The sequence below is a fragment of the Phyllobates terribilis genome, unplaced genomic scaffold (genome assembly GCF_046119375.1).
Source record: "Phyllobates terribilis strain yellow unplaced genomic scaffold, ASM4611937v1 Scaffold_11__3_contigs__length_659146591, whole genome shotgun sequence".
Classification (NCBI taxonomy): domain Eukaryota; kingdom Metazoa; phylum Chordata; class Amphibia; order Anura; family Dendrobatidae; genus Phyllobates; species Phyllobates terribilis.
The window spans coordinates 413,938,811-413,965,609 of NW_027362771.1; the positions used below are offsets into that span (position 1 = coordinate 413,938,811).

Genomic DNA, 26,799 nt, shown 5'->3' on the forward strand with positions numbered 1-26,799 from the left:
GCTCGTCTACAGTTTGCTCATGATCACTTGGAGGACTCTGAGACAGACTGGTTCAAGGTTCTATGGTCTGATGAGACCAAGATCGAGATCTTTGGTGCCAACCACACACGTGACGTTTGGAGACTGGATGGCACTGCATACGACCCCAAGAATACCATCCCTACAGTCAAGCATGGTGGTGGCAGCATCATGCTGTGGGGCTGTTTCTCTGCCAAGGGGCCTAGCCATCTGGTCCGCATCCATGGGAAGATGGATAGCACGGCCTACCTGGAGATTTTGGCCAAGAACCTCCGCTCCTCCATCAAGGATCTTAAGATGGGTCGTAATTTCATCTTCCAACAAGACAACGACCCAAAGCACACAGCCAAGAAAACCAAGGCCTGGTTCAAGAGGGAAAAAGTCAAGGTGTTGGAGTGGCCTAGTCAGTCTCCTGACCTTAACCCAATTGAAAACTTGTGGAAGGAGCTCAAGAATAAAGTCCACATGAGACACCCAAAGAACCTAGATAACTTGGAGAAGATCTGCATGGAGGAGTGGGCCAAGATAACTCCACAGACCTGTGCCGGCCTGATCAGGTCTTATAAAAGACGATTATTAGCTGTAATTGCAAACAAGGGTTATTCCACAAAATATTAAACATAGGGGTTGTATAATAATTGACCCACACTTTTATGTTTAAAATTGAATAAAATTCAACTGAGCAACATAACTTTTTGGTTTGTAAGATTTATGCTTCTGTTCATAAAACCTACTCTCGTTTGCAGTTTGAAGGCTCTAACTTATTTGCATCTTATCAAACCAGCTAAATCTGCAGGGGGTTGAATACTACTTGTAGGCACTGTATATATATACATACACACACACATACACACATACACCTACACATATACACACACACTACCGTTTAGGGTCACTCAGACAATTTTGTGTTTTCCATGAAAACTCATACTTTTATTTATCAAATGAGTTGCAAAATGATTAGAAAATATAGTCCAGACATTGACAAGGTTAGAAATAATGATTTTTATTAGAAAGAATAATTTTCTCCTTCAAACTTTGCTTTCATCAAAGAATGCTCCCTTTGCAGCAATTACAGCACTTCAGACCTTTGGCATTCTAGCTGTTAATTTGCTGAGGTAATCTTGAGAAATTTCACCCCATGCTTCCTGAAGCCCCTCCAACAAGTTGGATTGGCTTGATGGGCACTTTTTGTGTACCATACGGTCAAGCTGCTCCCACAACAGCTCAATGGGGTTGAGATCTGATGACTGCGCTAACCACTCCATTACAAATAGAATACCAGCTGCCTGCTTCTTCCCTAAAAAGTTCATGCATAATTTGGAGGTGTGCTTTGGGTCATTGTCCTGTTGTAGGATGAAATTGGCTCCAATCAAGCACTGTCCACAGGGTATGGCATGGCATTGCAAAATGGAGTGATAGCCTTCCTTATTCAAAATCCCATTTACCTTGTACAAATCTCCCACTTTACCAGCACCAAGCAACACCAGACCATCACATTACCTCCACCATGCTTGATAGATGGCGTCAGGCACTCTTCCAGCATCTTTTCAGTTGTTCTGTGTCTCAAAAATGTTCTTCTGTGTGATCCAAACACCTCAAACTTTGATTCGTCTGTCCATAAAACTTTTTTCCAATCTCCCTCTGTCCAATGTCTGTGTTCTTTTGCCCATATTAATCTTTTCCTTTTATTAGCCAGTCTCAGATATGGCTTTTTCTTTGCCACTTTGCCCTGAAGGCCAGCATCCCGGAGTTGCCTCTTCACTGTAGACATTGACACTGGCGTTTTGCGTGTACTATTTAATGAAGCTGCCAGTTGAGGAACTGTGAGGCGTCGATTTCTCAAACTGGAGACTCTAATATACCGGTCTTGTCGCTCAGTTGTGCAGCAGGGCCTCCCACTTCTCTTTCTACTCTGGTTAGAGCCTGTTTGTGCTCTCCTCTGAAGGGAGTAGTACACACCGTTATAGGAAATCTTCAGTTTCTTGGCAATTTCTCACATGGAATAGCCTTCATTTCTAAGAACAAGAATAGACGGTCGAGTTTCACATGAAAGTTCTCTTTTTCTGGCCATTTTGAGAGTTTCATAGAACAAACAAATGTAATGCTCCAGATTCTCAACTAGCTCAAAAGAAGGTAAATTTTATAGCTTCTCAAATCAGCCAAGCCATTTTTAGCTGGGCTAACATACTTGTGCAAGGGTTTTCTGGGGTTTTCTAAACATCCATTAGCCTTCTTACACAGTTAGCAAACACAATATACCATTAAAACACTGGATTGGTGGTTGTTGGAAATGGGCCTCTATACACCTATGTAGATATTGCAATAAAAACAAGATGTTTGCAGCTAGAATAGTCATTTACCACATTAACAATGTATAGAGTGTATTTCTGATTCATTTAATGTTAGCTTCATTGAAAAAAATGTGCTTTTCTTTCAAAAATAATGAAATTTCTAAATGACCCCAAACTTTTGAACAGTAGTGTATATATAGATATATAGATAGATAGATAGATATACACATACATACATACGCACATGTGGATGACATCCTTATGCAGAGTGTGGACTTTTTCTAAGAGTCTAATGAAAGAATGAGCAGCAGTAGCTGATTCATTCATAAATTTAAAGGGACAGGTTCAATCATCATTCGATCAAAGAGCACACTGAAAATTGTGCAGAAGACTGTGAAACTGATAAAACGGATATATGTTGATTCTCTGATTTAGCAACATATTTTACGTCTTTTAGGATTTCTTTAATGTTTTATTGGGCTCAGGAGAAAAACAACACCCCAGTATGACATGCTGGTATACGTCGTGAGCCCCAATCAATAGGGTAAAAATAAACCTCAGAGATCCATTTTTATAAAACCACAGAGTGTACATTCACATCAGCATGAAGCCTTCTGATGGATCTATTTTTAAGGGACTGAAAACAGACATGAAAAGGATCTTACAGACTTACTCTAAAGGTATCTTTCAGGATTCTGCCTGTCAAAAGAAATCAAAACCTGATGGAATTGAGGCCGAATCAATGAAGACATTAAACGTATGCAAGCTTCATCTGAGTCTGACTTTTATAACATATTTATACCTCCTTTTTTTATATGATTTTTCTAATAAATCCTGGTGACAGATGGTGAGCAAAGACAGACCAAAATACATAAAAAAAACCCCTCTGTAGTTTCCCAAGACTTTCAATTGCTGTTCTACAGTCTGTTTCACAATGTGATGATTACTTTCATCATTTTTTTTTTTTAAAACAAAAAGAGAATGTTTTAAATACAATTTTATTTGAAGCTTAAGGAAAGACGTCAGGTGCTATATAAAGAAATGTATCTCACCCTTGTTAAAAGTGTGATTTGGAAAACAAAAAGGGGGAAGAAAGAAAGCAAAATCCATCTGCAAAAAATGTTTCTAAAACATGAAGCCAAGAAAGATTTGATAAACAAGAATGCCAGATGTGAATAGTAACCGAAGACTCCAAAGGCGAACAATAGGTCAGTGGTGGGCATCCTGGAGCTAGTTTGTGTTTTTGGCTAATTGGACATTTTAATAAATATCTGAGATATGAAAGTGGTTGGTATGGAAACATGCAAAAGTTATAATTATGGTACAAGACATCTGGTTGAGGAAAGTTCATCAAGCTCAATCTGCTGAGGTTCTTGGAGAGTTCACTTTAGAGTGTTATGGTTGCAATTAAAAAGGACATTTATATTAGTCAATATATTTGCACTTATTTATATAAGGTTAATGAACCACTCTCAATACACTAAATCAAAGAATTTTAGAGGCATTATGGATAATCCCATTGGTTACAGATACCATGGAAATTAAAAGGTCTGTGAAAGTTCATAAATACTTTGAAAATACCTTACAGCAGCTGCTAAAGAACGGATTTCTAAGAATCAACTAAGACTATGCATTTGGTTCCTGGAAGGAGGAGATGGCACAGAAGAAAGACTGCCCACTTGCCATCAGTATACCAAAGATGGGGGGCTTTATCCACCAGAAAAATGAAAAGTAAATAAGAATCATAGGATTTGTGCTTTCCATCATTCCAGGTTATGAAAACTGTAACCGTTTCAATTTTTATTTCATAAACCAATAGTACACATGAAAATAAGCAACTTTGTAAGCAGCTTCCTTCTCTGCCAGTTCTGAGCAATCATTTTCAAAATTCTCAGTTCTTGGGAAAAATCTGTATTCAGTGAAGACAGACTGTTACATTACTGAGATAGGAGATGGCAGCTGCTACTGATAAGATAGAAGTGCTTCTCACTAAATTATAATATCATCAAAAAGTTAATTTATTTCAGTTCTTCAATACAAAAAGTGAAACTCATATTATATAGAGTCATTACAAGCAGAGTGATCTATTTCAAGTGTTTATTTCTGTTAATGATGATGATTATGGCTTACAGCCAATGAAAACACAAAAGTCATTATCTCAGTAAATTAGAATACTTTATAACAACAGCTTGAAAAAATGTTTTTTTTTTTAAATCCGACATGTTGGCCTACTGAAATGTATGTTCAATAAATGCACTTAATACTTGGTCGGGGCTCCTATTGCATCAATTACTGCATCAATGCGGCGTGGCATGGAGGCGATCAGCCTGTGGCACTGCTGAGGTGTTATGGAAGCCCAGGTTGCTTTGATAGCAGCCTTCAGCTCGTCTGCATTGTTGGGTCTGGTGTTTCTCATCTTCCTCTTGATAATACTCCATAGATTCTCTATGGGGTTAAGGTCAGGCGAGTTTGCTGGCCAATCAAGGACAGCGATACTGTTGTTTTTAAATCAGGTATTGGTACTTTTGGCAGTGTGGACAGGTGCCAAGTCCTGCTGGAGACTGAAATTGCCATCTCCAAAAAGCTTGTCGGCAGAGGGAAGCAGAAAGTGATCTAAAATTTCCTGGTAGATGGCCGCGCTGACTTTGGTCTTGATAAAACACAGTGGACCTACACCAGCAGATGACATGGCTCCGCAAACCATCACTGATTGTGGAAACTTCACACTAGACCTCAAGCAGCTTGGATTGTGGCCTCTCCACTCTTCCTCCAGACTCTGGGACCTTGATTTCCAAATGAAATGCGGTCTAAGGGGTAACATTTCTCCCTTTGGAGAATGACATACCAGCTCTGGCATGTCAAGGTAAGAAGGCTTATTCGCCGTGCTATCCTCGTCTGGGAAATTTAATATGCAAATTGCCTATTCAGAGAAAAACAGGACTTGAACTCTATAGCACCACCTATTGGAAGCAGCAATCCTACAAATCACAATCAACCCTTTAACGAGTCATGCAATATGACTTAGGATAAAAGCCAAATCAGAATCTCAATTTGCAGACACAGTGTTTCGGGCTCTTGGCCCTTGTCAGTGCAAAGTATGAGACAGGAACACTGTCTCTTTAAATCTTCTGTGGTTTATTAAGAGCACTGCATAAACCACTGCAATGATAGCAAAACAAACACGGCCTTCCTGGCCTAAAAGGAAAAACAAAACATAACGTATGGCACAGTCATTGCTGCTATGGGTAACCGCCCGTTTCATAACAAAACAACCCAAGATTTCGCTTTCCTTAACATGAACACCACAGCTACAGAGCTTGTGCCTCCAGGTCCTACCCATACCTTTTTCCTATGTTTAATTACTGAAGCTAACAATCTCAGTGCTACATATCTCCCCTCCAGTAATTTACCAGGGACTTTATCACAATATACAGTACAGACCAAAAGTTTGGACACACGCTCTCATTTAAAGATTTTTCTGTATTTTCATGACTTTGAAAATTGTACATTCACACTGAAGGCATCAGAACTATGAATTAATACATGTGGAATTATATACTTAACAAAAAAGTGTGAAACAACTGAAAATATGTCTTATATTCTAGGTTCTTCAAAGTAGCCACCTTTTGCTTTGATGACTGCTTTGCACACTCTTGGCATTCTCTTGATGAGCTTCAAGAGGTAGTCACCGGAAATGGTCTTCTAACAATCTTGAAGGAGTTCCCAGAGATGCTTAGCACTTTTTGGCCCTTTTGCCTTCACTCTGCGGTCCACCGTCCAGCTCACCCCAAACCATCTCGATTGGGTTCAGGACTGATGACTGTGGAGGCCAGGTCATCTGGCGTAGCACCCCATCACTCTCCTTCTTGGTCAAATAGCCCTTACACAGCCTGGAGGTGTGTTTGGGGTCATTGTCCTGTTGAAAAATAAATGATGGTCCAACTAAACGCAAACCGGATGGAATAGCATGCCGCTGCAAGATGCTGTGGTAGCCATGCTGGTTCAGTATGCCTTCAATTTTGAATAAATCCCCAACAGTGTCACCAGCAAAGCACCCCCACACCATCACACCTCCTCCTCCATGCTTCACGGTGGGAACCAGGCATGTAGAGTCCATCCGTTCACCGTTTCTGCGTCGAACAAAGACACGGTGGTTGGAACCAAAGATCTCAAATTTGGACTTATCAGACCAAAGCACAGATTTCCACTGGTCTAATGTCCATTCCTTGTGTTCTTTAGCCCAAACAAGTCTCTTCTGCTTGTTGCCTGTCCTTAGCTGTGGTTTCCTAGCAGCTATTTTACCATGAAGGCCTGCTGCACAAAGTCTCCTCTTAACAGTTGTTGTAGAGATGTGTCTGCTGCTAGAACTCTGTGTGGCATTGACCTGGTCTCTAATCTGAGCTGCTGTAAACCTGCGATTTCTGAGGCTGGTGACTCGGATAAACTTATCCTCAGAAGCAGAGGTGACTCTTGGTCTTCCTTTCCTGGGGCAGTCCTCATGTGAGCCAGTTTCTTTGTAGCGCTTGATGGTTTTTACAACTGCACTTGGGGACACTTTCAAAGTTTTCCCAATTTTTCGGACTGACTGACCTTCATTTCTTAAAGTAATGATGGCCACTCGTTTTTCTTTACTTAGAATTTGTATTTTGGCAAGAAAAAAGCAGCTAACAGTCTATTCAGTAGGACTATCAGCTGTGTATCCACCAGACTTCTGCACAACACAACTGATGGACCCAACCCCAAGAAATCCCACTTACTAAACCTGACAGGGCACACCTGTGAAGTGAAAACCATTTCCAGTGACTACCTCTTGAAGCTCATCAAGAGAATGCCAAGAGTGTGCAAAGCAGTCATCAAAGCAAAAGGTGGCTTCTTTGAAGAACCTAGAATATAAGACATATTTTCAGTTGTTTCACACTTTTTTGTTAAGTATATAATTCCACATGTGTTAATTCATAGTTCTGATGCCTTCAGTGTGAATGTACAATTTTCAAAGTCATGAAAATACAGAAAAATCTTTAAATGAGAAGGTGTGTCCAAACTTTTGGTCTGTACTGTATATATACACATACACACACATATAGATAGATATAGTATTATTTTTATTTTTATTTTTTTAAAGACGACCTGTCACAAAGGCAAAACTGGCCAATTTAGCTCTTCTTTTAATTCCAGTTTTAATTTCAATTTTCTTATTTTTAAAGTGAACCTGTCACTAATTTGAGTCTAAACAAATGCCACCAGTTTTATCTGCTCCTGTACTGCATTCAACAAACGTGTCTATCATCTCCTAACTCCTGTTATATACCCCCAAAAATACAATTTTAATTGCTCCCGCGCTGTATGTAGATGAAGTTGGTCCAGTCCAATGGGCCTCCTCTCTGTGGCATCCTGCATCATCCACATAGCGAAACAAAACATCATGCCTGCGCAGGTGCACTTTGCTCTGCCGTACTGTGAGCGGAGCATAAAAAAATCACTGTGCAAGTGCCGCGTTCCCACGTAGCGGAAGCTGTCACCCTCATTGTTTTTTTCCTACCATGGGAAATTACCAGAATGACGTCGTTGTACGTAAACCTGATCAGCTCCTCCTGTTCTATAACACATCCAGAATGCCTTCGATAAGTTACAAAAGTGCTATGAAAAACCTATTTTTTGTTTTTAAGTTTTCAAGTTAAAGTCCTTTCGCAGGGGCCAACAGTCTGCAGAGCGAGGATTCTTACAAATCATTGGCTGGTGTAAATATGCTGACAACAGTCTGAATGAGGGTCACTAAATCACCACATTCAAGAAGGCCATTAAATCATCAGTCAGCAGCACATTTATCCATGAAAACAGGAGATGTGATCGACATGTTGATCAATCTTATTAAAAAGAACCTCTGCTCTTTCTATATGCCATACATAGATCTTCCATAATCATGTATTTAAAGGGTGTCTGTCACCCCCAAAACTTATATAGTTATTCAGGGCACTTAGCCCATATAAAAATAACACATGATGAATAGATTTTAGTGGTATAGTGGGCATTAAAAAAAGATTTATTTCTCTGGAAAAGATTTATTTTGTTAGGGAATGAGACGGCTTTGATGGACCCTTGGTGTGGCCGAGTTCTCAGTGCACAGTTGCACCCCTCAGTTTGCACACTGAGCAGTTTGCGTTCAGTGCTGTCAATAAGACAATCAGCGGCTCTGCACGGACTCAGCAGCCGTGTTCACATAGGTTTATTACCAGCTGTCATCGCTGGCTCCTGTCTGCAACCGCCCCTCAGTACTGTACTGCAGAGCACACTGACACCTAGCACAGCTGGGCTAATGTAGTGTCACTGATTGAGTTCACGCAGCGTTTGCTTGAACGCTGTTAATCAAGATATGAAAGTGCTCAGCATGCAAACTGACTGAGAGGGCATAACGCGGCTCTGAGCCCTTGGCCATATGCCAAGGGTGCACTGAAGCTGAATCATTTGAACACATTTTTTAAGACAACTAAACCACTGAAAGCTATATTACATGTATTATAGAGACAAAATCCCCTACATATCCATGTAAGTGGTTTAGTTAATGTTGGGGGGGTGAAAAACTCCCCTTAAATACACAAATATAATAGAACATGGAATCAAAAATTCCCCACAGCTACTCTGCTGGCATCTTCATCTCAGTAGATGTCAGTATAACCATCGCAGGAAAACAAAGAATGGGATTGGGACATTTTCCAAACTGGAACCACAATCTGTTAGCCTGGAAGTGATAACAGCTTCTTGATACTATTAAATGTGTTTCTCAATACCGATTTATTTAATTATGAGCTAGCATTAAATAGCAGACAGCTAGTGAACAGTTACTTTAGAACATGCAGTGCCGACTGCAGAACCCGCTGACAGCTGGAGGTAGATGCTTTTACTTTAGAGAAATACACGCGTGGTACAACTACGGCGCCCAGGTGACTTGTTGTACTTGTAAGCTACATTCAAATGAAAGCAAAAGCTCGGAGTAAAGTTTTCTTTTATATATCATTTTGAGAGTACACCCTGAACTTCCATGGAAAGAACAAGAATGAGAAAGAACAGGGTAAGCATAACAGCAATTTGAATCAGACGGATGAAAATGATTTATTATATTATTAATGTGATTTTCAGATTAATTTATTTTTATTTAAAAGAAAATTATCCAAAATAAAAAGTACACTCCGTGCATTCACACTGCTCCTGGAAAAACTCCTGAAGCATATGTCAAACATGTCCCAAAGATGCTGAAAGTGTCCTTAAAGCGATAGTCTAAAGTTCTCAAAGGGAACCTGTCACGTCAAAAAAACACTATTAAACTGTAGATATGGGGTTCACCTACAGGTTAATAGTGTACTAAAGCTATGAGGCCGCCGCACTGAAAGCCCAACTACAGAGAGGAAATTAACTTTATTCCTCCGATGAGCCTCTGGCTTTCAGTCATCGTGGTGCGGCTTCAGTACTTTGTGAGCAGCGGCAGTAATCGCGCCCCAGCAATGACCGACAGCCAACTCAACCTTGCATCAGTGCTGAGCTGTCTGTCAGTGCCGGGGCGCGGTTACAGCCGCTGCTCACAATGTACTGAGCAGTGACTGAAGCCGCACCTCTATGACTGAAAGCCAGAGGTTGCCGGGAGAAATAAAGTTAATTTCCTCCAGATAGAAGCGCTTTCAGTGTGGTGGCCGCACGGCTTTAGTACGCTATTAACCTGCAGTATAATCCCATATCTCCAGTTTAATAGCGGTTTTTGACATGACAGGTTCCTTTTAAATGGATAAAACTGCAAAGTGCTTGTAAATAAAAGTAACTTTGAAATGTAATGGTTATTAAAAATCGTTTCCATTCTGAAGAATGGGGGATTTTTTTATTTTATAGTTTACAGCTCATTACCTAGGTAACCAGCCACCCTATGGTCTCAGAGTGGCCGGTTACCCAAGTATAAGGAGTGGATGCTGCTAGCAGGCAATATACTTTAGAGCTTGCTCACACCACTCATTGGCCCGACCAGTCTCTGTGCCCCTGTGCTTCTCCCATCTTGCAGAGGTAAAGCAGCTTGGGAAAGTACTTCGTTCAGATCAACACCATGTCTGCACTGCTGTTCTGAACTCAGCTGTCTTAAAGCGCACCTTATTGTGCTTAGTAAACAACATAAACTGTCAGGTGGGCACCGTTATACTGAGCAAAATGATACCTTTGTTGATGAAATACGTCCAGTGGTTCTTGTGTAATCTTTATTTTCAGTTCTGCCATAATGATATGCATGTGCTCTGGGGCTCTCATTATGTACTCATGTATTCCTATCTCTGCCTTGTGACAGGTCACTGCGCTTTCAGTGACCTGCCTACTATTTTACATACTGACTTTGTAATTTCGGTGCCACATTGAAATTTACATTCCCAAGATGGCCGCGAGCGCAGGTTAAGTGTCATCTCTAGTTTGCCGAGAGGCGCTTCTGCGCACGCGCGGGCGCCATTTTGCTTTTGGAAAAATAATTTGGGTGCAGCAATGTTTCTGGAGGAAAAATAAATTTACCTGCAGTAATATGGCTACCGCCGCCCGCGCTTGCGCAGTAGCATTTCTCGGGTGCCGAGAGATTCTACTGCGCATGCGCAGCGCCATATTGCTGCACCCAAATTCTTTTTCCAAAAGCAAAATGGCGCCCATGCGTGCACAGTAGCATTTCTCGGCAAACGAAAGTTGCTACTGCACATGCGCGGCGCCATATTGCTGCACAGAAATTACAAAGTCAGTATATAAAATAGTAGGCAGGTCACTGAAAGCACAATGACCTGTCACAAGACATAGATAGGAATACATAATGAGGGCACCAGAGCACATGCATATCATTATGGCAGAAATGAAAATGAAGATTATAAAATAACAACTGGACGGATTTTATCAACAAAGGTATCATTTTACTCAGCATAACGGTGTATGTGGTTTACTAAGCACAATCCTGCTGTCAGGTGCGCTTTAAAGGCTGTTTTGTCTGTCACTCATCAGGAGTCAACTGGCAACCCAAAAGCATGGAGGAAGAGGAGCAATGAACTGCTGAAGATTAATAATTAAAAAAACCTTCCAAAGCATCTTCTGAGTTGGTATGTCAGTGTTCCTTGCTATACAGTATAGTGCAGCCTGCGAAGGTAACAGTGGAACGTACAGAGAGGGAGTGTTGTGAAACGGCACCAGGGGGGGGGCGCAGAATCCCGCTGTTGCAGCTTCTGGCGGTGGATCCACACCCCGCCACCCGCCTGATGTCATACTATGCCAGACGGAACACGTGATACGGATCTACCCTTTGCACCAACGTGACGTTCTGCACCCCCTTTAAGGACGCGTCAGGTCAGATTGGTACAGTTCTACACCGTCACCTCCTGTCCACACAGGTACAGAGAGGCACCAGGGAGTGAGAAAAGGTGGTCCTCTCAGTCACTGACGTGGCCCCACACTCGCTCACACCCCTGACAGGCTGAGAGGCTCTTTCACTACTCCAGTGAAGCAGAGCCTTGTCGGCCTGGTAGAGCTGCCACCAGTTTCTATTTGATATAACAGACTTATACCGGGCTAGAAACCAGCCCCGTAGAGTGTTCGTTGGACCGAACAACAGACGTAAGGTTCGGGGATCGAGATAAAAGAACAGCTCAAGATTAAATTATATATTTAATCGCCATAAGGGCTCACTAAACAATCTACTATATACATAAGGGTTATACATATACAGTGGTCAGAGTTGCAAATACAAAAGCATGGTACAACAAGTATAAGCAGATCTTAAAGTCAATTACCAGATGGTTGGAAGGCCTGGCTCGGGGGATGGGCAGCCACATGGGAAGGTTGTGGGCCCTCACTTGGTTGGTGGACTTCTCCCAAACGTCTTGATGTCATGAGCTCCCCAGGATAAAGACAGTGGGAGGAGACCTGCAGGAGTTTTTAAACTTTCTGGGTCACTTTCAGGGCTGGACCTAACTCTCCGCCCCCTGGTCTAAGCTTGCTACCATCTCCCGAAACCAAAATGGGCTACAATTCCTTACTGGACGCCCCTAGGGAGCCGGTTCTGGAGTCATCGGATCCAGCTGGACCCCTACTATGCGTGGAGACCAAACACACATTTAAAAATATCTGGGCAGAGAAAAGCAGCTGGGGACAAACCTTACACTAGTCATCTGAGATTCATAGTTGCTGGCCGGCTTTTCAAAGTATATTAAAAGCTGCAGCATTTAAGCCCAATATGTACATGGCGGCAATAACGCCGGTATCCTATTCATGTTTCGCGTGGTTCTGGCAGCATGAATAAGCTGACATATTCCCTTTTACACATTTTCCAGTTACATATGTGTAGGTAATAAAATAAAGACAAGAGGTTGACTACTGACCATCTGTAATTATACTAACAAACATGGCTAAAGGTGCGATTAGCATCCAATATGTCCCGGTATATCCACTCATTCTAAGATGTTGGATTACTTTATATTCTTCAAGTAAAAAAGGCATAGGAAGCGATTATTATCAGAAACAGATATTAGGATTTGAATTTGGATATCCACTTGTAAACTAATTGACAAGTGGATTGACAAATTGTCTTGGATTGTGTTAACAATTATGTAATATTAGAAAACTTTTGTAGCACAGTCAGAAACAAGGTCTAAAACATCAGGAGAACCTGAGAAGAATGAGAGCTCTTACCTGTCACCGAGAAGAACTTGCGACTGACGATTGTTCACTTGGTTATCGGTCTTATGGCGAAACTGTCAATTTACAACAGAAAAGTATTCATGTAAAACAAAAACTGGTTGTTATTTAAAAAGCAAACACTTTCCTTTTTTTGCAGATTGTTTAAAAATCATGAAACTATGAATTCTAAATCTGATAAGCTTAACCCCTTCGTGACCGAGCCAAGTTTGACCTTAATGATCAGGCCAATTTTTTTAAAATTTGATCAGTGTCACTTTATGAAGTAATAACTCTAGAGCTTCAACGGATCCCGCTGATTCAGAGATTGTTTTTCCGTGACATATTGTACTTCATGATAGTGGTAAAATTTCTTCTCTATGACTTACGTTTATTTATGAAAATATCGGAAATTTGGTGAAAATTTCAGAATTTTTTAACTTTTCATTCTCATGCCCTTAAACCAGAGAGTTATGTCACACAAAATAGTTAATAAATAACATTTTCTACATGTCTACTTTACATCTGCAACATTTTTGAAACATAATTTGGTTTTTGTTAGGAAGCTGTAAGGGTTAAAAGTTGACCAGCGATTTCTCATTTTTCCAACAAAATTTGCAAACTAATTTTTTTTTTTTTTAGGGACCACATCACATTTGAAGTGACTTTAAGGACAGAAAATACCCAAAAGTGACACCATTCTAAAAACTGCACCCCTCAAAACCACATTTAAGAAGTTTATTAACCCTTCAGGTGCTTCACAGGAACTAAAACAATATGGAAGGAAAAAAATAAACATTTTACTTTTTTTTTCACAAAAATTTTACTTTAGCCCCAAATTTTTTATTTCCACAAGGGTGACAGGAGAAAATGGACCAAAAATTTGTTGTGCAATTTCTCCTGAGTACACCGATATATGTGGGGTAAAACTACTGTTTGGGCACACAGCAGGGTTCAGAAGGGAAGGAGCACCATTTGACTTTTTGAATGCAAAAAAGGCTGAAATCAAGAGCGGGTGCCATGTCGTGTTTGGAGAGCCCCTGATGTGCCTAAACAGGGAAACCCCCCCAAAGTGACCCCATTTTGGAAACTAGACCCCTCAAGGAAAGTAACTAGATGTGTGGTGAACACCTTGAATCCCCAGGTACTTCACAGAAGTTTATAATGTAGAGCTGTGAAAATAAAAAGTCTAATTTTTTCCTCAAGAATGTATTTTAGCCCCAATTTTTTTATTTTGACAAGCGTAACAGGAGAAAATGGACCCCAAAATTTGTAGTGCAATTTCTCCTGAGTAAGCCGATACCCCTTATGTTGGGGAAAACTATTGTTTGGGTGCACGGCAGAGCTCGGAAAGAAGGAGTGACGTTTTGGAACGCAGACTTTGATGGAATGGTCTGCGGGCGTCATGTCACATCTGATGTGCTTAAACAGTGGAAACCCCCACAAGTTACCCCATTTTAAAAACTACACCCCTCAAGGATTTTATCCAGGGATATAGTGAGCATTTCAAAACCATAGTTACTACACAGAATTTGATCACATTCAGTAGTCATATTGAAAATTTTCTTCTTTTTTTTTCACAAAAATGTAGTTTTAGCCCCAAATTTGTAATTTTCACAATAGATAATAGGCGAAATCGGACCCCATAATTTGCTATGTAGTTTCTTCCGAACACGATCATACCCATATGTGGTTAAAACTTCTGCTTGGGCACACGGCAGAGTTAGGAAAGGAAAGAGCGCCATTTGTCTGGAATAGATTGTGAATGCCATGTCGCATTTGGAGAGCCCCTGACATGCGAAAATAGTAGAGACCCCCCACAAGTGACCCCATTTTGGAAGCTAGCCCTCTCAAGGAATTCACCTAGGGGTGTACTGAGCATTTTTAACCTACAGGTGATTCACAAAAATGTATAACTTCTGAGAACAAAAAATAAAAATGTTTCCACTAATGTTTTAGTACCAAATTTATAATTTACACGAGGGGTAATAGGGGAAAATGGACCCCATAATTTGTTATGCAAATTACATAAAGTTTTAAAAAAAAAAAAAAAGTGCACACAAATCACTAAAATACGTTTTGATACACAAAACACAGCATTTGTGATAAAACAAAAATAAACAAAAAAAAGTACACATAACTGGCATTGCTGCGTCCGGAATGATCCGCTCTATAAAACTGGCATGTTATTTATTTCGTATGATAAGCGCCATAAAAAACACGCCAAAATGCCGCATTTGCATCATACTGACAAAAAAGTGAATAAAAAGCGATCAAGAAGTTGTATGTAACAAATAAATGGTACAAATGAAAACTCCAAACCATCCTGCAAAAAACAAGCACTAATATGGCTCATTCGACTAAAAAATAAAAAAGTTACAGCTCTCGCAATATTCCGACGAAAAAAAACTTCTTTCTATGACGATGCAAAAACAAATTCATTTTTCTAAAATATTGTTTTTAGTGTATAAAAATAGCAAAGCATAAAAAATCAATATAAATCTGGTATCGCTGTAATCATACCGACCCGACGAACAAATCCGTCATCAATTTTACCGTACGGTGAAGAGCATAAAAAATAAAAACAATAACTGAATTTCTGTTTTTTGTTCATTCTGTGTCTGAAAAATCTGAATAAAAAGCAATCAAAAACTACTATGTGGCCCAAAATGGTACTAAAATAATCTGCAACTCGTCCTGCAAAAAAATAAGCAGTCAAATAGCTCTGTTCGCCAAAAAATAAAAATGTTACAGCTCTCAGAATATGACGACGAAAATAACTACTTTTTATAAAAAAGTATTTTTTACTGTGTGATAGCAACAAAACCTAAAAAAAACAAAACATATAATTCTGGTATCGCTGTAATTGCACTGACCTGAAGAATAAATCCGCCTTATCATTTGGTGCACTGCGTAAGATTAAAAATAAGGACTATTCTTGTACTGCTGTCTATTTGTTCAATCTACCTCACAAAAATCGGAATAAGGCTTGGCTCACATTTATCCTGCACTCTCCGCTGAGCGCTTACGTCGGAGTTTCCATGTAAATTCTCCAAAACCGCAATTCAGACAAAATCCCCAACAGAATCACTCACTTATGAGGCCGATGGAGTCACTTTGGTCTAGTCTCTGCTCGGCGGTGTCACATCATTTTAGATTTCCTTTTAGCGCACAAGTGTGGGCGTCCACAGATCTGTGCCTGCCTAAAAAGATGGATACTACCAGAGCAGACGCCAAATGGAGTCCAAAGTGTCTCCATCTATAACACTATGGTGGGTGGTTCCGTTAAGGGTTTCATCTGAATCGCTTTTTTTGTGGGATTTACATGGAAATCAAGACGCAAGTCCTCAGCGTAGAACACAAGAATATGATCCAGCCTTATTCTGGAAGCATCAAAAAATATTATTTACCCCAAAATGTTACCAATAAAAACCCTAATTTATCCCACACCAAACTATCACTCTCTCAGGTCTGTCATCGGTCCCTGGAACTATAGGTGGTTCCACATTACTGGTAGAACAAAGACTCTGGAAAAGCGACATGGCTCCCGCCCCCTCAAATAAAATCCAGTGAATTCTGTGCTCCCAAATCCAAATACCCCACTGTGCCTAAACCGCAGTAAGCAGCCACATGTTTGGCATTACTGTAGCGGGGAGAGACCAATTCAAATTTACATGGTGTGTGTCTCCATAAGTACAAGCTGTGTACAATATATGAGGGTACTACAATATATGGGGGCACTACAATGTATGGGCACTAAACTGACAGATTTGCAATTCTCCAGAATAAAGCTTGGAGTGGATGTTACATAATAGTCACTGCAGCCATAGATGAATTCATTAAGAGGTGTAATTTCTACAATGGGGTCACTTTTGGGGTTTTTATGCTGATCTAGCACCTTTGGGGCTCCGCAAATGTCGCCCGCAAACTATTCTACCAAACTCTGTGCTTCAAAAGCCTAATAGCGCTCCTTCCTTCTCAGCCCTGACGTGTGGCCTAACAGTAGTTTCTGATGACGTATGGGGCATCACCGCGTTCGGGAGAAATTGTGCAATAAATTTTGGGGTCCAGTTTCCCCTTTTAACCTGACAAGTTTGCAGCAAATACAAAAATTACACTTTTACCAATGGGAAGGCACTAGTGGCTGAGCCCCATGGAAACAAGCTGTATGCTGTGAAACAGAAAAGCTCTTATTGAATGACAATGACAGCAGATACAAAAAGCAAGTCAATTGCAAACTTGCTTAAAGTCAAACTGTCTAACTAATTAAAGCAAATTAATAACTTGAGACTACTCCTTCAATGAATAATTTCACCCATCAGATTCCCAGTATTTGCTGGTATTAAAATCAACAAACTCTGAACCGAAACGGTACATCAATTTGCCCAATGGCTCCTGCTCTACAACATTATTATACCATGACTGCTTTATTTTTTAAACTATGTCCAAGGTATTGTGTACAAAGAAACATAGAAAAATAAGGTATGCTCTTCAGGGTAGTAAATGTAAGGAGAGAAAAGTCGGGCATGGTCTATTCCACCCTCGACATTGTGGCTTAGATGGTTGTGCAGACTGTTGATGACCCTGATACAATGCTGCAGCCACTAACCCACTTCTTGGTATGATTCAACACTAATGTCCTTGTTTTATGGCTATACTTCTGGTCCTTAGTTTGACAGAGAACAGCATTTCCTATGACAGCAAGTCACGAGACCTGCAAGTGAAGAAATTTTGCTGATTGCTCATATCAATAGCCAAGCCAGCCCCTATCTCATGCCCATCTGAGGCAGAGCTGGCCTTACTGGACCAAACTCCATAGAGATTTGCTTCTACAAGGGCATTATTAAAGAGGCTTTTCAGTGAAAACTAGTTACTTATCACCTATTCACAGAATAGATGATCGTTTATTATTGGTGGGTTTCCGACCACTGAAACCACCACCGGTTGGCAGAATGGATGACTTTTATCCCTAGTAGAACGGAGAATGGGTGACTTTTATCCCCATTAGAACACAACGTAGGTCGGGCATCCATTCTCTATGGGGCTGCTGGAAAAAGTCAAACGCATTGACCACCAGCCCCATATGGAATGAAATGCAGGTTGAGTCACTCCATTCTAACGGGAACAACAGTGTTGTCGTTCTGCCTATCATTGCTGGTCCCAGCGAACGGACCCTCACTGATCAAGAAGCTATCACCTGTGGATAGATGATAACTTGTTTTCACCAGATAACTTCTTTTAAGGGAGTCTTTCAGCAGGATTTCACTCACCAAACTATTTATATGTGCACTTTGAAAGAAAAGTCCAGCTATGCCTATTCCTAGACAATCCGTTCCTCGGTTACGAGAAATCAGTATTTGAATTGATTTGCAAATGAAGTTAAACAACTATTTGTAGATCTGAAGCCTCTGTCATCACTCCGGCTCTATTCTCCACCCAGCGCATCCACCTCCTGCTTGACTGACAGCCTCTATGCTGCATGACTTCAGGCAAAGGAGCGGTCAGTCAAGCAGAAGAAGGACAGGGAATAGAGCTGGAGTGACAGAAACTTCAGATATACAAATAATCGTTCAGCCTCATTTGCTTATCAATTCAAACGCTGATTTCTCAGTTACAGAGGAACGGACTGACCATGTAAAGGAAATGTTGGACTTGTCTTTGAAAGAGCTACATGCACATATAAATATATAATTATACCATGAACACATTCAAGATATATATATATATATATATATATATATATATATATACACATATACATACATACATACACACTTTTTTTTTTTTTTTTTTTTTAACGTGGACAACCCCTGCAAGTTGCACTAAATTCTTGTGTAGGGTATCACATGGTAGCAGTATTTGTGTAGCTCAGCTCTGGACAGTGGGAATAGGCCGGAGTGACTGCAGTTTTTATGTCAATTTTTTTATTTCATTTCGAGCAATGAAGAGCAAAAGGAAGTTGAGAAAAGAAACAAGAGATTATAACTTAAGTGGTAAATGACATCCTCTATTCAAGATATATATAAAAAGAGAAGCGGTCTATAGAGCGATAAAAATGATCACTGGAAAGGACGGATTTGGGGCTAAAAACATTTAATGAGCCCTTTCCACAACGCGTTTCGAGAGTAAACTATCTTCATCAGGTGGTACAAGGGTATGGACACAAGATAAAACATATATAGACAAAGCTTCACAATGATTGGTTAGTATACTAATTAGTTTTGCAAAGATTGATTCAAACGCTAATTACTTGAACCTGGGTTCAAAGAAACCCTTCATGTGCTGGTGTATATGTGCCTCCAATAGTCGCACATGGACAACCTTCACATGAAGTCAGGAATCAGGAACACATTAGATAAGGTATAGAATATAGCAATACATATTGATGGACAATATTAAAAAATACATTGTTGATTAAAAAAATGCCCACAAAGATTATTACGTATAGATGGACAATGTTGGAAAATACATTACCAGTATAAAATATACATCACCAATATAAAATACACACAAGAGTCACTGTGTTGTGACGTATTACAGATACAAAATTGGTGATGAGGAGAAGAAGAGAAGAGGGGGGAAAATTGAAAAATGGCGAATATAGATCAATCTAGAAGGGGAAAGACACAAACCCTATGAGCTGGTCACATTTTCAAGAGCCAGATTCAGACCTTCAGGGGCTAATGTGCCCAATTTGAAAATCCAAAAACTCTCCTTATTAATCAAACTCACCAATCGGTCAGAGACAGTATCGAGTACATGGTCAATGATAGTAAGCCTCATATCTCCTGGATCTTTTTGATGGGCAATACTGAAGTGTTTCGATACGCTATGTAATTGATAACCTATCCGGATGTTGTGTCTACGCTATGTAATTGATAACCTATCCGGATATTGTGTCTATGTTTATTTAAACATGCGTGCATAGTTTGTATCGTTCAGCCCACGTACTGGAGGACACATGTGCACTCCAGTAGGTAGATCACATGTGTTGCTTGACAATTCACATTATGTCTGATAAAAAAAAATTCTTTCCTGTGGTGTGTGATGAAAAAATCTTTTGAGTGCCATTATGAATAGCTCTACAACATAAACACTTTGGCGTATTGCACGGAAAACACCCCGGACAGATGCCCTCCTGTGGTGACTGTATTTTAGACTTCAAAGATGTATTACTTGGTGTTATTAAACTTCGTAGGTTTTTATTCTTCCTATAAATGATACTTGGCCTATTGGGTATGAAGGGTCCTAAGACTGGGTCACTCCTCAAAATAAACCAAAATTTGTTCAGGATACTATGAATGGTGACCCTAGATTGACTAAATGTAGTAACCATACTCCATCTAGTCAAATCTGAGACTATTTTATTTTTTTATTTTCATTTTTACCAGTGGATGACTCAATCCTATCAATGCACATGTCCTGGGTGAGAGCCCTAGTTTTAGAAAAGGCATCCTTTAATAATTTTTTGGGGTAGCCTTTCTGTTTAAACAGTTTTTTCAATATTTTAGATTCCACCAAAAATCTCTGGTGCAGTTTTTTCGGACCCTCCAATAGCCAATTAGATTACAAGAATACGAGTGATAATTCAGGAATTTTCAATTTGTCGGACCACAACCTAACCGAGGATGAGGTCCGATTACTTGAACGGGATTTGTCCTTCTGCCCTAATTCTCCAACTAATGTGTTTTCTTTATACCTTGATCTTAATGATTTTTTTTTAAAAAAACTAACAATACAACGACATTTTTTATTAGAAGAGAGGAGAAAAAAAAGCCATAACTTTACCCTCACTAAACTCTTCCCCTACAACTAACTCAGAGGTTGAACCAGTGCATGGAGATGTATATGGACATCCGAGTAAATTTTACCCGTTGCACCATAAAGGTTCTCATATTGAAACACTTCAACAACTCATCCTAAAGGATATTCGGTCCTTTGAGCATCTAAAAATTAGGGAGAATTTAAGTCCCGGTGAGAGACGAGCTGTCATTTCACTTAGGGACAATCAAAATCTCATTATTAAGAGTGCAGACAAAGGGGGTGGCGTAGTACTCATGAATAGAGGCTGGTATCTTGGGGAGGGAAGAAGAATTTTGGATGACCATGATTATTATGAAATGTTATCTCATGAACCGTCGGTTTCGATATTCCTTGAATACAAGGAACATATTAAAGCCACACATGCTAATGGTCTTCTAAACAAAAAAGAGAAAAAATGTTTAGATATAACAACATTTAGGGTCCCTTTCTTCTATTTCCTCCCCAAGACACACAAAAGCTCCACAAACCCCCCCCCAGCCGCCCAATCATTTCGGGAATTGGTTCCATTACCAGTAACCTTTCCCATTATGTTGACCTTTTTCTTCAAAAATATGTCCTTAAGCTTGACTCATACCTGAGAGACTCTTCTCAATTGATCAAACTCCTAAGAGGTCTCCCCCCCATAAATGATTGTCTCATCTTGGCTCTTATGTTAGTGCTCTTTACAGTAATATATCCCATGAATTGGGGCTGCGAGCAGTCGATCAATTCTTATCGACGGATACTAATATTCCAGCTGAGCAAAAGAATTTTCTAAAAACATCCATTATGTTCATTTTGAACAATAATGTATTCACGTTTTAAGGGGTGGTCTACCATCAGACAAGGGGCTGTGCGATGGGGACGAGATTCGCCCCCAGTTACGCTAATTTGTTCATGGGGGCCTTCGCGTCCATCTTCATCGCGAAGTCCCCCATGGCGGCTAACCATGTGGTGTTTTATCGCCGCTATATTGACGATTTATTCTTTTTGTGGAGGGGCACTAGTGAGAGTGCATTGAAGTTTGTTGATGAACTCAATTCTAATCCATGGGGTTTATCCTTCACAGCAACTTTTTCTGAAACTGCCCTACAATTCTTGGATCTGATGGTGCAGTTTGACACGATGGGAAGATTGTTCACATCAACCTTTTTTAAACCAGTGGATGTCAACAGTTATTTGAGGTTTGATAGTGGACATCTCCCAAAATGGATCACCAATGTCCCCTATGGGCAATATTGGAGGGTCCGAAAAAACTGCACCAGAGATTCTGAATTTTTGGTGGAATCTAAAATATTGAAAAAACGGTTTATACAGAAAGGCTACCCCAAAAAATTATTGAAGAATGCCTTTTCTAAAACTAGGGCTCTCACCCAGGACATGTGCATTGATAGGATTGAGTCATCCACTGGTAAAAATGAAAATAAAAATAAAATAGTCTCAGATTTGACTAGATGGAGTATGGTTACTACATTTAGTCAATCTAGGGTCACCATTCATAGTATCCTGAACAAATTTTGGTTTATTTTGAGGGGTGACCCAGTCTTAGGACCCTTCATACCCAATAGGCCAAGTATCATTTATAGGAAGAATAAAAACCTACGAAGTTTAATAACACCTAGTAATACATCTTTGAAGTCTAAAATACAGTCACCACAGGAGGGCATCTGTCCGGGGTGTTTTCCGTGCAATACGCCAAAGTGTTTATGCTGTAGAGCTATTCATAATGGCACTCAAAAGATTTTTTCATCACACACCACAGGAAAGAATTTTTTTTTATCAGACATAATGTGAATTGTCAAGCAACACATGTGATCTACCTACTGGAGTGCACATGTGTCCTCCAGTACGTGGGCTGAACGATACAAACTATGCACGCATGTTTAAATAAACATAGACACAATATCCGGATAGGTTATCAATTACATAGCGTAGACACAACTTCCGGATAGGTTATCAATTACATAGCGTATCGAAACACTTCAGTATTACCCATCAAAAAGATCCAGGAGATATGAGGCTTACTATCATTGACCATGTACCCGATACGGTCTCTGACCGATTGGTGAGTTTGATTAATAAGGAGAGTTTTTGGATTTTCAAATTGGGCACATTAGCCCCTGAAGGTCTGAATCTGGCTCTTGAAAATGTGACCAGCTCTTAGGGTTTGTGTCTTTCCCCTTCTAGATTGATCTATATTCGCCATTTTTCAATTTTCCCCCCTCTTCTCTTCTTCTCCTCATCACCAATTTTGTATCTGTAATACATCACAACACAGTGACTCTTGTATCTATTTTATATTGGTGATGTATATTTTATACTGGTAATGTATTTTCCAACATTGTCCATCTATACGTAATAATCTTTGTGGGCATTTTTTTAATCAACAATGTATTTTTTAATATTGTCCATCAATATGTATTGCTATATTCTATACCTTATCTAATGTGTTCCTGATTCCTGACTTCATGTGAAGGTTGTCCATGTGCGACTATTGGAGGCACATATACACCAGCACATGAAGGGTTTCTTTGAACCCAGGTTCAAGTAATTAGCGTTTGAATCAATCTTTGCAAAACTAATTAGTATACTAACCAATCATTGTGAAGCTTTGTCTATATATGTTTTATCTTGTGTCCATACCTTTGTACCACCTGATGAAGATAGTTTACTCTCGAAACGCGTTGTGGAAAGGGCTCATTAAATGTTTTTAGCCCCAAATACATTCTTTCCTGTGATTATTTTTAGTGCTCTATAGACCGCTTCTCTTTTTATATATATTTTCTAGTCCCTCTTTTGAGGGTCAGCGGCAAGAGCAGCTTTGTGCACCAATTGCCAAACTTTCCCTGCATTTCCCCCTTCCCTCGACAATCTGTGGACCTGCGGCAAGGAGGCCGCTTCATCCCAACTAATAGGACCTGCGGTGACGCGCATCTGATCCCGAGTCACGTGGTCTGCGGCCGGTCACGTGGTTCACGACCAAGAACCCGGAAGCGGTGAGCACAACCAGCAGTCCGCAGCACACGGCACGTGGCGTGCCCACCGGCCTGCGCCACACGGTGAGATTTGCTCTCCCCCCACCTTCTGACAGTCACCGGGGTTGTGCAAGGGTGCACAACTCCAGTAGGTGACTGGCCTCTCGGCCGTTTCCAATTTACATTGGTCCTTCACATAGCGCTCTTCTTTTCTTTTTTTCATCCTCTATTCAAGAGTCATAGTATAGTCCCTGATAACAAAATATGTAGCAATGAATTAAGCAAACCTTTCTGCCACAGAATTTATGTACAAGTTAATACATAAATGTTGAAATATGCTTATATTTGAAGAATAAAGTGAACTAGATCTTGCTACATTTAAGAGTTGAAATATAGTTTACTTATAATCCCCATTGCATAACTAATTTAAGAGTTTTCCTCTCTTACTCAGACATTCTTGTGACACATCCAACCTGATGTCGTGACACACAAATGTGGCCAGAGAAACTTGTTACGAGTCAATGTTTTATATGTTCCCCTGTCCATGCTCTCTAAATTGAGAGCATACAGTGCCATCCAGTGGGAGGTTTGAGTAATTTTACCATACACAGAAAAAGAGAATGCTGTGTATATTCAAACATAACTTAAATCTCAACGTGTCATTTTCATCATTCATTCCATTCTGTAGCCACAATTTTATTCAGGGAATCAACACTTTAAAGGGGTTGTCCAACAAATAAAATACCATTTATAAATTTCTATTTTTAAGACCTAACTAGTTTTGGAATTTCCTTTATGTTAAAATGTTCTACTATTCTCCCTATACAGCTAATCCCTATAACTGTTTTTCTTTGTTTTACTTTACTTCCTGTGAGGTTTCATTTGAGCGGAGTCTCAAATGGTATGTCACAGGAGGATGACCCTGTAGTCACTTTCCCACAGCTTCTATCAACCACCTCTCCCCCAAATCAACAGTGGAGATGAAGGCAGGGAGAAGTGACTGCAGTTTCTTTTACCACCATCACACTTCTGTTCCCACCATTGCACATCTTCAGTCCTCACTGCCACATAGCTTCTGTCTCTACCGCTTCGTTAACTGAAACACGTCATCAGCTGGGGGTGATAAAAGCAGTGTGAATGACAGCAGCGCACCATTACAGTTTCTGTCACTGCCTTGAAACGAATTATAAAAAGAGTTTGGCGCTGCTGTCACTCACCCTGCTTCTATCACCGCCCCCTGATCACGTCTTGTTTCAGTGAACGAGGCAGCGGGAACAGAAGCTATGTGGATGTGAGGACTGATGATTCGGGATGGTGAGGATATTAGAAGTGTGGCAGCAGTGACATAAGCTACGGTCACTTCTCCCTAACTCCAATACCTTCACCACGATTGATTCGGGACGTCATTACAGGGCAGTGGTGAAAGTAGCTATATAAGTGACCGCAGCTCTGCCCCCTAATGACCGGTTTCAGAGGGGGAGGGGGTTTGATAAAAGCTTCTGGGCAGTGAGTGCAGGGCTATCCTGCTAGGATATCCCATTTGAAACTCCCCTCAAAAAAAAATGTCACAGGAAGAAAAATTAAGAAAAAAATTGTTATAGGGATTAGCTGTATATAGAGAACAGTTGGACATTTTTAAATAAAACAAATTAAAAAAGGAGTTAGGACTAGTGATGAGCGAGCATACTCGCCACTGCTCGGTACTCGCCCGAACATCTCAGTACTCGGGATGCTCGGAGCTTGCTGAGTACTTTCGAGATGCTCGGGCGGGAGCTCGGGTCCCCGTCCTGCATATTTGGCGCTATTTAGAGCACCAATCATGCAGGGATTGTCTGCCACTCACTGTAATGTCACAGCCATGGTGGTTGTGGCATTACAGTGATTGCCCAAATCGATGGGAACAGTGCTCACAGTGAAACATGAAAAGCCGGCAATTCATCAGCGGCATACACCGGTACCCGACAATTTAGAACAGAAGGAATAGAGAATCACACATAGATTAGATAGATAGAAACATGTCAGTCACATATATAAGAAGTACAGTGATAGTGTTGGTTACTGTACTTGTAATTTAGTGTTAAAATAAAGGATTTATTAAAAAAAAAATTGGCATAGGGTTCCCCGTAATTTTAGTCTCTAGCGGAGGTTAAGCAGACGGCTGGGGCAGATGTTTGAAGCCTGGGAAGGGGGTAATACCCACGGAGCTTCCCAGGCTACTAATATCGGCCCCCAGCTGAATACCTAGCCTTTACCAGCTATTAAAATGGGGGACCCCAAAAAAAAATGAAGTGGGGTCACCCCTATTTTAATAGCTAGCAAAGGCTAGGCAGACAGCTGGGGGCTGATATTAATAGCCCAGGAAGGGTGCCATGAATATTGCCCCCCTCCCAGGCTAGAAACACCAGCCGTCAGCCGCTACAGAAATGGCGCATCCATAGGATGCGCCAATTCTGGCACTTAGCCTCGCTCTTCCCACTGCCCTGTAGCGGTGGCAGTGGGTAATAGGGCTGGGATTGATGTCAGCTTATTATGCCAGCTGACATCAAGCCCAGGTTAGTAATGGAGAGACGTCTATAAGACACCCCCATTACTAACCCCATAGTCAAAGTTAAAAAAAACCACAAACACCCAGAATAAAGTCCTTTAATTGAAATAAACACACAATTCTTTAATGTTCTAAATTAAACCATACTTACCATCAGGCCCATTCCAGCTGAAGGCAACGATCTCCTGCAATAAAAGTAAAATAATAAACCAACCTCATCCTTACCTTTCCATGGTTCCCAGGACGACTCCAGCTCTGCTACATTCACATGACAGGCTGGATCGCAGCCGAAAGCTGCCATCCAGCTTGCCATGCCGCAGACACTGAGAAGCGCAGGCATGCTTGCGCTCCTCAGTGTCTGGCTGTGAAAGCATCCAGATGAGCAGAGTTCATGTCCAATGAACTCAGCTCATCTCATGCACGTCACTGACAGCGTGGGAGAATTCTCCTGCGCTTGCCGTGAGCACAGGAGAATTTTCTCACGCTCACCGCATGC

The 26,799-nt window shown here is 40.6% G+C and overlaps 1 protein-coding gene across 1 annotated transcript in view; it reads right to left on the reverse strand.

Annotated features, from left to right (window-relative positions):
- Positions 1–26,799, reverse strand: part of ATP8B4 (ATPase phospholipid transporting 8B4 (putative)) — a 336,358-nt gene that overhangs the window by 226,175 nt on the left and 83,384 nt on the right. The window contains 1 exon segment of the mRNA XM_073653088.1: positions 12,996–13,057. Within this exon segment, the coding sequence (XP_073509189.1) occupies positions 12,996–13,057 (62 nt within the window).